Source organism: Lepus europaeus, chromosome 6, assembly GCF_033115175.1.
Source record: "Lepus europaeus isolate LE1 chromosome 6, mLepTim1.pri, whole genome shotgun sequence".
NCBI classification, from domain to species: domain Eukaryota; kingdom Metazoa; phylum Chordata; class Mammalia; order Lagomorpha; family Leporidae; genus Lepus; species Lepus europaeus.
In genome coordinates, this window is record NC_084832.1 from 114016170 (window position 1) to 114029921 (window position 13752).

General features: G+C 39.6%; 1 protein-coding gene across 5 annotated transcripts in view; it reads right to left on the minus strand.

The window, feature by feature from the left end:
• The window catches only part of ABCC9 (ATP binding cassette subfamily C member 9), a 154058-nt gene that overhangs the window by 97394 nt on the left and 42912 nt on the right, over positions 1-13752 (minus strand). For all 5 annotated transcript variants that reach the window (XM_062194922.1, XM_062194923.1, XM_062194919.1 and 2 more), the window contains exons 10-15: positions 11094-11246; positions 10489-10644; positions 8522-8656; positions 6063-6225; positions 1509-1549; positions 463-605 (exon numbers count right to left, since the gene is read on the minus strand). In XM_062194922.1, coding sequence (XP_062050906.1) covers positions 463-605; positions 1509-1549; positions 6063-6225; positions 8522-8656; positions 10489-10644; positions 11094-11246 — 791 coding nt within the window. The remainder of the gene's footprint in view (positions 1-462; positions 606-1508; positions 1550-6062; positions 6226-8521; positions 8657-10488; positions 10645-11093; positions 11247-13752) is intronic.

The following is a 13752-nucleotide window of genomic DNA, read 5'->3' on the forward strand; positions in this document are numbered from 1 at the left end:
TGTGCATTCTGCTGGAACCAATATCTTCACTTCTAGAAACAAAATCTAGAAAGTCATCAGAGGAAAGTTCAAAGATAAACAAAGGGCTTTACTTCAATGTTAGGTATATTAGGGACAAAACAAACATTCTAAATGTCTAATAAAAAAGTAATCATTAAATAAATTAGAACACTGCTGACAATGGCCAATCACATAGCCAGTAAATATCATGTATTGTAAGATATTAATGAGGAGGCAATAATAAAAACAAGTGAAACAAGGAGTCAAAAGCTACCTAAATTCAAAATAATAATTTTTAAATGGAGTAAGTAAAAGGGAGGTAGTATACCAAAATTTTAACAGATTATTTCTACATAGTGACTTTAATGATCTTTTACATACTTTTTAAAAAATTTACTACTTTGATTATGCATTATTTCCATGACCAATCCATAGACAATTCCAAGATAGTTCAGTGCTTACCTGATGATGGCTTTGACTGCAAATCTGACCACCGTGGACAGCAAGAAGAGTGGTGTGACCAGGATATGAAACAGAGACAGTGAAGCAAACGCTTCTGCAGGCTGCAGGTTATTCCCGCTGGCATAGGCGTGGGTCACAAACGTCTGCACGGGAAGAGAGTCGTCAGAGAAAGTGACACTTGGCCTTCTATTCAGTTTTACACACCGAATGTATTTCTCTATGCCAGAATATCCATTGCAACTACGAACACAACTGTTTTATCCAAGACATCCAAACTAAGACAGTCCTCGTTCTGGGCGAGTTATTGGCTTACATGCCAGCCCAGCAGACTTGTGAGACAGAACAGATTCCATGAACAGAGCAGGAAATTGACTTCTGTCAAATGACTGAGTAGCGGGAATAAGTGGATGGAAAACCCGAAGTTCTTAACAAGTAATCAGGCTCTTTCTGACCAATACTAAATGTTCTATGGGAAGAGAGAACGGTCTACTGCTTTAGGGTCTCAGTTATAGATCTTTACTATAATTATAATTATCACATAATTATAATTGGTGTCCAGGGAAGACATATTCATGTTTCTAAAAATAATGCCAGCTGTGAGGCTTGCCATTTTAGTGTGAAAGGTAACGTAATTACTTCACATTTTCTGGTTGCTGATCGAGCCCATCCTGTTGTCTGAATGCCTGGGAACCAGGTTAGTTCTCAACCGTTGTTAATTCTGCCCTCCTGGGGATATTTGGCAATGTCAGGGAATATTTTTGATTGTCATGACTGAGTGTGCTACTGGCTTGAGTAGGTAGAAGCCAGGGATGCTACTACACATCCCAGTGCTGGAAGTAGCCACCTACAACAAAGAAATATCTGGACCCCAACCTCCAAAGGCTCGCCATGAAGCAAGCATGGATTAGAACTATCACGATGGAGACCACAGAGAGGGAGGTGGAAGAAGTGAGGCAACATACATTGCCACCGACAGATCCTAGCTCATAAAGCATTTATAAACAGTGATTTGGTTCTGTTTCTAAAAGCAAGAAAACGTGTCTTACGGCAAGGACAGCTGCTATGGGAATTGCTGCGTTCATGAAGACTGTGGAAAGAAATCAACATGTTAGTTTCACAGAGCCACGGAGACATTTTCAGAAACTTCAGCTAATCGTCTATCGTTACTTTAACTTTCCTTGAAGACAGGACAAAGTGGGTTAAATCAGATTTTGTCTGCTGTCTAGAAAAATTTCCCACTTGTATCTCCTCCACAGTCATATGGGATCCACATACGGATCAATCTTCACTGGAAACTGGTTTTTTCTTCATGCAAAAATTAGGGTTTTTTTTTTTTCTTGTTAAATGTTACAAACAACAGTCCAGATAAAATAATCCTTGGAGCCAGGTCCTGACAAAGTATGCACTGGAGCCTTGGTTTCTTGACATCACAGGGCCAGGCTTTCAAAATCGTCCCTCCTCAGCAAGTACCCTCACCTCGGCACACAGAACAGCATCAGGTTGTGCAGGTCCACATGCGATTCAGTTATCAAACATCAATTCTCACACAGAGCTAGGAACCCAACACTGATCTGAGCGTCACATAGATGAGCAGCCACATTTCTGCCCCAGAGTTTCTCCTTTGGTTATTTTCTAAGTCTGTGTGTGTGTGTTTCTTTCACTCTTCTCATTCGAATTTATCTATATTCTACATCTTCAAGCAATTTCCTCTTGATGAAAGATAACTACTCCTGCCATTTAATTAGAAGGCATTTATATAGCAATCTGTACCAGGAAATGCACACTCTTACTAGCTCATTAAGAAAGATGGAGAATGGGAATTTCAAGGCCACACAGCTGGGATTCAAACCCATGCAGCCTGGCTCCCCAGCCTGTGCCACCATCTTGTTCAACTCCTACTCAACAGCTTGTAATTACTGAAGTATAGAATTTCATACACATTCTCATATGCAATGATTACAACACTCCATACAGCAAGGAGGAATCCACTTAGGTGGGTAATGGGCCGGCACCACGGCTCACTAGCTAATCCACTGTCTGCAGTGCCTGCACCCTGGGTTCTAATCCCGGTTGGGGTGCCGGTTCTGTCCTGGTTGCTCCTCTTCCAGTACAGCTCTCTGCTGTGGCCCGGGAAGGCAGTGGAGGATGGCCCAAGTACTTGGTCCCTGCACCCGCATGGGAGACCAGGAGAGGCACCTGGCTCCTGGCTTCGGATCTGTGCAGCGTGCCGGCCGTAGCGGCCACTTGGGGGATGAACCAACAGAAAAGGAAGACCTTTCTCTCTGTCTAACGCTGCCTGTCAAAAAAAAAAAAAAAAAAAAAAGAAAAAAAGAAAGAAAGAAAAAAGACCATGTTCCTAGGTAGGTAATGTACAAGATTCCAAAGTAGCAAATGATAACGATTGGATTAATACCCACAACTTTCTAGTTCAAAAGCCTCAAGTTCTTTCTATTTCTCCTTATACAACTCTATCAAAATGAAGAGAAAAATAAAATCGAGTCTTTCTGTCTTAACCCATGAATTGAACTCATAAACAGTTCATCACCATTTGGCAATGAAGACTAGAAAAGTATTTTTTAAAAAATTTCTTTTCCCTTCAAATATTCTCAAGTGGAAAGTACAGTTATAAAAATAGAAATGGATCTTCAATTCTATAGGATTTGTTCTGACTTTGCTTTATGAAATCTGTAGATACCACGTAAAAAACATTACCTTATTTAATTTCCCAAAGTACCATTAGTACATTCTACATTAATGAGGAGGAACTTGAGACTTTCCCAAGTCATCACTGAGCAAGGTGGACAGCTGACGGGCTGCAGAACCTCCTGGTCAGCGTACCCTCTAGGATCTGACAGTAACTACTATGGTGCACAGTCCTCCTCCAACCCCTTCCTCATGTGAGAGAGAGTCTCTGCATAGTGCCGTACAAATATTATTCTGATATTTGTGAGCAATGTCGCACTTCCTCAGTGGATTTTGGGATCAGCATATTTCTAATGTACCAGTTTTTTAAAGGAGGAAACTGAGGAATAGAAGTTACTGGGCACTAGCCCATTAGCCAGAAGCTTTAAACAAGATCCTAAGTATGAAGTAATTGACATAGTTCCAGGAATGTAGTGTGTACTCAATAAACGTTTGTGTCATTCCTAACCACTTTAATCTTTACTGGAATCCTCCTTGGGAGGCATTACTGTTATTCCATGTTACAGATGAAGAAATTGAGGTTAGAAGGATATAAATATTTGGCACAAGGCCACACAACTACCAAGCAGCAGGGCTGGGATTTGCAGCCAGCTCTATTCAACTCCCATGGTTCAAGCTCTCAACCATCAAGAACACCGTCTTTGACGAAATCATTTTGCTTGCTGTGGTCAGTGACTCACAATTTCTGCTTCCTATTGTGAACACATAGATTTTCACCTTTATGGTACCTTATTGTTCCCTCACGAGGAAGACTTTGTCTGCCCTTGCTCCTCTTACATCTCAACTTCAAAAACTAACCCAAGTCTTCCTCTGGAGACAGACAAGCTGGGTTAACAGCCAACCTCTAGGGTCAGTCAATTGGTTCAATGGTTAAGATGCCACTTAGGACACTCACATCTTTTCTAAGAGTGCCAGGGTTCAAATCTGAGTTCTGCTTCTGATTCCAGCTTCCAGTAAATCACTCTGGGAGGCAAAGGTGACAGCTCAAGTACTTGAGTCCCTATCACCATGTGGGAGATTGGACCAAGTTCCAGGCTCTTGACTTCAGCCTACCCTAGCCCTGACTGCTGTAGGCACTTGGGGAGTAAACCAACAGATGGGCATGTGTTCTCTTTCTCTCTCTCTCTTTCTCTCTTTCTCTCTTTCTCTTTCTCTTTCTCTCTCTCTCTCTCTCTCTCTCTCTTTCTCTCTCTCCCTCCCTCCCTCCCTCCCTCCTTCCCTGCCTTTCAAAGACATAAAATTTCAGTATAAAACAAAATTCTACCTCTGCCCTCTAGTACCTGGATGACTTGGAGGAACTTTAAGTTACTTCAATTGTTAACACTTCAGTCTCTTGACTTATAAACTGGGGTTTGTAATAGAATCTAATCACTGGGCTGTTGTGAGGATTAAATGAGATGACGTATGAAAGCTTCTTTGCTGAATACACTCTGTATTTCCACTGTTGTTGTTACTGCTGTTATTGTCATTATATCTGGCCGCATCCATCTTCCCCATGGGAATTTCATCCCACCGTAGATAAAGGCATATGGAAGGGGCCACAGCTTAGGGTACTCCTATACAAGTAAGCATGGCTCTCACAATTTCTTGTGCCAAAATGAACTTCTCTATGAATTCCATTTTTCACAAACTTTGAGGTCCCTTCATATGAGCAAGTGGATCTAAATCATCCTGCCTTGTAGCATTTTGATGCCACACTAGCAGTAATGCCCACCTGGAAGACAAAATTTCCTAATTCTGGTACATCAACTATTAGGGCTAGAAGAGATAGGCTACAGAAGCTACTATTTTCTCTAAATCTATGTCACAAAATAAATGATTATCATCTCTAAGATCCAAAGAGGTTTATGATTTAAGGGAAAATATATAACATATCCCAAATGATAAGTTATTGAAGGTCTTAGAAGAGAGATAAGCAAAACTGACACACAAAATTGATAAGCAAATATTAGTGGGAACACTTAGGCTAAGTTCATGTGCAGTAAACTAACAAACTCATCATCCTTGAGAGTACTCAGGGGAAAAGTACTCCCTGAGGGGGGAAAAACCAGCAGTATTTCTGTAATAATTGCTTTTTTCAAAAGCTAGAGTTGAAAATAATAACACTTAGTATTCAAAAATTCTTGAAATGTGTTAGAAAGGAAGGTTTATGAGAAGGGAGTTTTGCTTCTTTCACCTGCAAATGATGTTTTCCCCTCAATTTTCAAGAGCAGCACTTCCTGTACAATGTTTAAGAAAACACAAGGGAGGGTCAAAAAGTCAATGAAAAATGGAATTAAATGCAGTTTATTTTGGAGCAAAAAAATCTTTTAGTAATACATGGGAAATGCATACTACAAAAAGCTATTAATGGATTTCAAAACTGTTTTGCACCAAAATAAACTCACACTTTTAATTCCATTTTTCACAAGCTTTTTCAAATACTCTAATATGTGCTCTCCAAGAGACAGTTAAAAACACTGCAGGTAATTTTACAGGGTCTTTGGGGATAGAATCAATAGTAATGTAGTCAAATCAATTTAAAGAAAATTTACAGTGAAACCAGCTACCTAGCCTAATTGTAACTGAAAAGCATTTCAATTACAGGTATAAAATCATTACCATCTTCATCTTACAGATGAGGAAATCAAGGATTATCCATTTTCAAAATCACAAGACCAAAGAGATGCACTTTGTAAGGAAGCAAATTCAGGTCTACTTGACTTTAGACCTGTGTTTTTCCTGGTATTTAAACATTAACCTCGCATGGGTACTGGCTATTGAAGAATGCACGTGTAGGAAATAAATAGCCCTCCTTCAGTGGCTAGAACATCTCACTGATCACAATCTTAACTGAATAAATTGTGTGTTTGTTGGTTACTGCTAACACTGCCTGCTCTTAGAGCAGCAGAACTTACTGGAAAGTGAGGTGTACAGGGCAAACGCTTTGAGACTGGATAGCTCTTTCACTCGTGTTTCTTCTACACTCTTGCAGAAAATGTGCTCCCAGGCATACAACTTGAGAAGTTTGATGCCTTTCAATATTTCATTTGTTTTCTTCAGTCTTTCAGTAGAGTAATCCTATAAAAATGAAGAAAACATATAAATGCAAACTATATCCAGGTAAATCAGAAAGGCAGGAGTGCTTAATGGACAGGAATTGAGATCTTGATTTCTGATAGGCTCAATTCTACTAGCAGTGAAATTTCCAGGAGAAGTAAATTCTATGTGCTTCTATCAACTTTTTTATGTTTATTTATTTTCATCTACTTGAAAGGCAATGCAACAGAGAGAGACATCTTCCATACAATGGTTCACACCCCAAATGCCCGCAACAGCCAGGGCTGGGCCAGGCAGAAGCCAGGAGTACAGAACTCCATCCAGGTACCTTGTGAATGGCAGGGGCCCAAGCATTAGGGCCATCATCTGCTGCCTCCTAGGATGTATTATCATGAAGATGGATCAGAAGCAGGGTAGCCAGGAGAACCGCAACTCCTGTGTGAGTTGTGGACATCCCAAGCAGAAGCTTATCTGGCTGCACCATGTCGACTCTGCACCCCTCTACTTTAAAATGAAAAGTTGAAGGTCCAGGCATTTGGTGCAGCAGTTAAGCTGCCAGCAGGGCTACCCACATCCCATATCAGAGTGCCTGTGCTGAGATCTCGGCTCTGCTTCTGATTCCAGCTTCCTGCTGCTGTGCCCCTGGGAGGCAGCAAGGGATGGCTCATGTGTTTGGGTCCCTGTCACCCATGTGGAAGACTCAGACTGAGTTCTAGGCTCTTGGCTTCAGCCTGGGTCAGCCTGGCCCAGCCCCAGTTGTTGCTGGCATTTGGGAAGTCCAGACTGAAGAGCTCTCCCTCTCCCTCCTTATCTGTCTTTCAAATAAACAAAAACAAGTGTATTGAAGTGAAGATTTTAATTAGATGGCCTCAAAATTTATTGCCTTCTAAAAGCTGGTGTGTCTATGCTGCTATGCTTTAGAATCTTAAGTTTCACATGATTTCCTTGAATAAAGTCAGCAGATAATATGGACATAATATAAGGAAATGATAGAGAACCTACAATGGCTCCTAATATCCAAATCATTTTATTCTCTCCTCAGCATGACCAATCATACTTAGAAAAAGAAAAAAAAAAGTAAATTTAAGTAGAGTTAGCTTGCTCCTGATCTGGGAACATGAGAGTAAAGTATTGTGTGCAGTCACACTGTAGTTTCATAATACATTTGCCGAAATCAAGACTATTACCTTGAACTTCAAGAGATTTTAGCACATTTTGTTTAAGTTCTTGCTAGCGAGGTACAATATGATTCATTAACTATCACAAGGGCAATGCAGGGGCCACAAAGAGAGAGGGGAATGCAAAAGCAGAAACTGCCTCAGTTCTTTCTTTTCTTTTTTCCATCTTTTTGACTTTTCAAGGTCTTAAGTGTCTATCAAGTGATGGTTGGGTGAGTGAATGAATATGGCCTAAGTGGCGAAATGAGAGACAGATGTTTGAAGACATTTGCCTCTCCATTTGCGCCCCTTTTCCACACCTTCCTGTACTTGTCTGTTGGAGTACAAAGCAGAGCTGGCTCAGGCAGCAACGAGGAGCAGCCTCATTCGAAGCAGCAGAGAAAAACATGGTAAAAGCCAGTGTGTGACTGACAACTCACTGCCACAGTGGAAACACCAACTGGAGAGACCATTCCATCAGTGGCAACATCTCTGCATTTTACGCCTGATTTACACACATTCTTGCTCATATTTAATCAACCTTTATTTCTAAACATGCTGTCAACAATTTGTTATTTGCAAGTACTTCTTTAAAAGAAGCCAATTCTTGCTCAAATAAAATGATTTCATGGCAAATTGAAGCCAGAAAGGGTCAAAAACTTGGCTCTTCCTGGCTCGCCAAGTTGACCACGAACACACTGAGTCACAGCAGCTGCTGCGGACACATGTCGACGTCACTCTGTAGATCACCACGTGGCTTAAGTCCCCTGGGGAAATTCCATCTCTGGCCCCTCACTAGGCTCTTGATCCATTTCTTCCATGTCAGTAACTGACATACAATGGCCTCCAACTACACTTAGCTGTATTCTGTCAACAAGAAATCTAAAGAGATCCTCAGTCTCATCACCTCACTGCGCTTAAAAACAGCAGAAATTGTGAATCGGCTATTTTAATTCTCAGATTGTCAAGTCTTAAATTTCCAATCCACTTCTATAAATTATTTTTGCAACATTAGAAACACACATTCGCTGCCTAAGGATTAACATGAAATATAATGACTTCCAAATTGTCCTGAGTGGTATGTATGAACGTCCTATATTTGAAAAATGAAATAGCATTACTGTAGCTTCCTCATCAAGTTTCCAAGAGATGTCACTTACAAGAGTGCTCTTCTGAGCTTCTGCCAACTTTGTGGCAATGAAGTACTGAATTGGTGCAAGGAGCACAATGACGGCTGCACCAACCAATGCGCTGGATCCAAGTAAATTGTAGAGCAGAATCACTCCCATTATGATCTAGCAAGAGAAACACATGGACACGAATAAGACTGTGGGAGTCGCTGCAGCAAAGGACATATTTTTAATGGAAATGTAGTACCTCTTAATTATTAAGTTTATTTGGAAGTCAACTCAACTGTGACAGCTGGATTTTAACTATGTTTTATTTGAGGAAGGCTAAGCACTAGGAATTTATTTTTAGTATGATGAGCTGCGCAACTGGTGTCCAATCTATTTATCGTATGAAGTTGCAGGCTGTGCCTGTGGTGCTCCTGACCTTCTAAAGCAGACTTAAAATGTTTTAAATGGCAGAGCATTTTTTTCTTGAAAATGCTGTCACCCACCATGAACTCAACTTTCTATTTTCTCTTCGAATTGTCCTAACTTTTCCAGGTTGGGAGAATCGAAGGTGCAGGGCAGCATCATTTGTGTCCAGGATGCCTATTTGTTGACTGGTAGAATTATCTGCAATCCAATCATCACATCATGCCAAGAAGGCAAGGCTTCACTGGATCTGTTAAGAACCCAAAGTTGCTATACCTTCCTGTCTCACTTCCCTTTTTACACTTATTTACCAAAATCCATGCCTAAACCATATGGCTACTCTCCTTGGTTTGACACTTGCCTTTTATCCCTTTAAAAATTCAAGAATTAATTTTGCTACCATGGAAATATTTTTTTTTTCCCCTAGAGCTCAATTTATCATGGCTCAAAAGCTCAGTTCGTGAACTGTGGCTACACAGTTCAAACACATACTCTATGCCATGAGAACATGGTAACTGCTTTCTGGTGGCGAGGACACAGGTTTACTAGCAAGTCAATAAGGTACGCGGGGAATTCTCATCAAAACAAAGTCCCCCCCTAAAGTCACTCACAAAAGCAGTCATTCAATGCATTGTGGGATTCTCAGTGCACTTAATTATACAACACAGGCAGCTATTTCATTGACTACCTGTAAGTATATTTTGATAAAACAAAGCATATCTTCTCACTTTGTGCCAACCGCTACACTACTTGGCTCCTCTTTCCACTTGAAAAAAAAAATCAAACAGTAAGTTAAAAAACTTGCATATCTCTTTAATTATTTTATACATTGTTAATAAATGTAATACCCAGGAACACAGGTGACAGACTCTGTCAAAAATACATCTACAGTTTAAGCTCCATCTACAGAATGCAAAGCTTCAGATGGCTAAAAATATTTAAGGTGACAGTAAAGAAAAAACGGAATCCATTTATTTTGCCCTTTTTATCCAGTTGGAGGTGGGGGATTAACCGCATGTCTTTACTAAATGCTGTTTTACAAAGGAGAAACCTAAATAGTCCTCTGGTTTGTCAGTGTTCCTAACACCTAAAAAACTTGATATTTTAAAATGTACTAGCTATTAATGCTATGGAGTAGATTAAATCAATTGCTCCAGTTTAGCAATGCTGTAAGAGAGTCTGTGAAAATGAAAGGGGCCAAATCTTGAATCTGTGACTTGCAAGAATTTACACAATAATACCAACTAGGAACAATCACCACAGAATGCTAGGCGTTGCTGGTAAATGCTTTACACATACTGATATTAAATCTTGACAATTTCCACAACTCTGCAAAGCAGATACTATCATTATTCAAATTTTATAATTACAGAAATGATGCTTTGAGAGGTTAAGTACTGTACAATGCAACAGTAGTGCAAAAATTCCTAACTGTACCTTCTTAACCTATTTCTGAGTCTCAGCTTATATATCTAAAAAACAAACATAATATTAGCACATTCAAGGAGTATATCAGCACTGAGCTAACTGTCATGCTCTTTATTTTTTTTCCTCTGCAAATGAGAATCTTAGTTATCATGATCTACCTGGACAGGCATAGCCCACAGATTGGGGCACAGGAACAAGAACCACATGAGTTGATTGGTTTCAATGGCAACCAAATTGTTGATCTGTCCCAGGGTCATCTCACCCATGGACAAGTTAGATGTAGAGAGCCTGAGTATTTTATTGTATATCATGGCCTGCAAAGAAAAACAAGACACAGTTTAAAACTAAACATCAACACTATAGTTATTTATTTTCAAAGACATTTTAAACTTTTTGAAAAATAACAAAGTCCTGTACACCCAGCTTCAAGGTCTACTTTTTTAGTATACTGTTAGTCCTCAATTGAATACATTTTTCTAGAAATATCATCAAAATATACATTCAACTTTAAACATAAGCTCAATAACAAACAGAATCAGGGATGAGTAAATGCAAGAATTAATAATTTTTTCTTAACATAAGTTATTTTTAATACTCTAATTAGCTCTATATTTCTTCCATCAAGGAGATCCTGCCAATGTTGCTGTTGTAATATCAAAGCACAAGTGGAATGAAAAAGCAAAAGTGAAGCTACTGCTGTTCCTTTCCCTGGATCAGATATGGACTTTTTGAGACACAAAGACCAATCAAAGCTTGCACCTACCAACAGAGCTCCTCGGAGGTTGATGCCAGTCTCTATGGTTACGTAGTAGGAAGCCTGCAAAAACGTCCTTTGCAGAATAAGAGCCAAGAAGAGAAGAACTGCAAGAACATAAGCATTTTCGAGAAATTCCTTGGATGAGAGAATTTCTGAAATCTTGTCCCAAAAGAAAAAAAAGAGACAAATTTAAACAAGTCTTTTCGTAAACCAAGTCTACAGTCTACATTAAATAAAGCTATATGGTATTCACATATAAATACTCAATGTCATCATAATGTAAGTAGAATGAGCTGCAACAGGCAATTTTGGCTTTCCCCTAGAATGTACACAAATATAAAAAAGTAGTGATGAATAAAATCCCCAATGACTTAAGGTGGCTAGAATGTCTTTTGTAGAAAAGGGGGCAATGCATATTTTTAAAAATTTGCATGCATTGCCCTGCAAAGAAAAGATAATTGAAAAGTTCACGGGAAACTGAAATTTAGAAAAGAAATCCATTTGGTTGCAAAACACTGACATCTATGCAGAGATTTTTATAACACATTTTCCATAAACTTTTGGAAAATGCTTCATATTCTACCTAAGCTAAATGAGAAGCAGGAAAAATAAAAGCAGAATTTAGTTTACACTGTAATGTAGAACTAGGAACAACAAAACTGAGAGCTGTCAGTAAAATCAATGGAAATAAAATACAAGTTCCACAACCTTACTACTTCAGAATAATTCTACAAGTTGACTTTTCCCAATTCTTCCGTATCATAATTTATATTAGTGAAGTAAGTTATAAAGTATAAAATATCAGATTACTGACTTTACCCATGCAACTCTTCATAGCCAAACACAATTTAGGAAAGTTGATTTTAGTAGGAATATGACTAAATTAATCATAAGGATATACAAAATCCCTTCATTTTTGTTTCTAATGATAGCATTATATGGAAACATGTTTGTTAGAAGCAAGGCAAAGGTAACAGTCAACTAAGCACATTATGGCCATTCGGATACTCCTCATTTTCTACACCAAAAGTTCAACCTCTACTTCCAGTATTCTCCTTCTAGTTTCTCACACTTGTGTCATGGAGATGCATATAAAGGCGCAAGTTCTACCGTGTCTCAGAAAAACACAAGGTCAGTATGTGTAAGAGACAAGGATGGTGGCAGCACTCTACAGAATTTAGATATCTATCTAATTAGGGTAGCAGGGCCAAACATTGCAAAAATGCATTCAGCAGTGAAAATATGTGGTTCACTTCAATAGTAATTAAACACTAATGTGTGCAAGAATCTAGGCTGATAATTGTAGGTATAAATGTGATTAGTTCAATCGTTCTGTTCAAAGAACTCACAACCCAACAAGGTGAGCTGATCCATGAGTAACATGGTTTATTATGAAGACAGCAGACACGGAAAGTATCCACGTAAAGTTAATGAAGTGTTGGGCGAGTACTGAGGAGAATCAGATTCCAAATAGGATAATCAGAAAAATGGCTTTGCTGCCGAGGTAGCATTTAACACAGGCTTTGATAATGCACAAAATTTAAACAGATGGAAAGATGAGAATGACAATCAGATTGAGGGAATATAAAGTGAGAGTTAACCAATCTGGGCTGGAGTTAGTATCTATGAAACTAGGGAAATAAATTATTTTAAACTAGGATGCTCATGATCCAGACCTTCTTAAGAATGGAATATAAAAGGTTACATATTCATAACAAATTTGACTGAATTATGTACTATACATTTATTGTTATAAATGTAATCTAAACATATAACTTGGGGTGGCGCTATGGCTTAGCAGGTAAAGCCACCGCCTGCAATGCGAGCATCTGCTTTGAGTCCTGGCTGCTCCACTTCCAATGCAGCTCCTTGCTATGGCCTGGAAAATCAATAAAAGATGGCCCAAGTTCTTGGGTCCCTTCACCCGCATGGGAGATCCAAAAGAAGCTCCAGGCTCCCAGCTTCAGATGAGCCCAGCTCTGGCCATTGTAGCCATTAGGGGAGTGAACCAGCACATGGAAGACTCTCTCTCTCTCTGCCTCCGCTTCTCTGCAAGTCTACTTCTCAAATTAGCAAACAGGTTAATGAATTTTATTATATGAAAAAAGAAATGTACAATATTTTTGTTTGTTTTTGTTTTTGTTTTTGACAGGCAGAGTTAGAGGGAAAGAGAGACAGAGAGAAAGGTCTTCCTTCCGCTGGTTTACCCCCCAAAATGGCTGCTCCGGCCAGCACACTGCACCGCTGATCCAAAGCCAGGGGCCAGGCGCTTCCTCTTGGTCTCCCATGAGAGTGCAGGGCCCAAAGACTTGGGCCATCCTCCACTGCCTTCCCAGGCCACAGCAGAGAGCTGGACTGGAAGAGGAGCAACCGGGACAGGATCCAGTGCCCCAACTGGGACTAGAACCCAGAGTGCCTGCGCCGCAGGCAGAGGATTAGCCTAGTGAGACATGACGCCGGCCAGAAATGTACAATATTATAAATCACATTTTAATATCATTGGTCATGGGCCTCTAAATATATGCCCCAACCATTCCTCATGCTGAAAATTCTTTAAAAGATTACTATAAAGATCCAAAGAATGCAGGATTTCTGGGCATAATTTCTGGCATACAGAGGTTCACCAAATATTTATGGGCATTGAATCCACGAAATAATTTTGTTG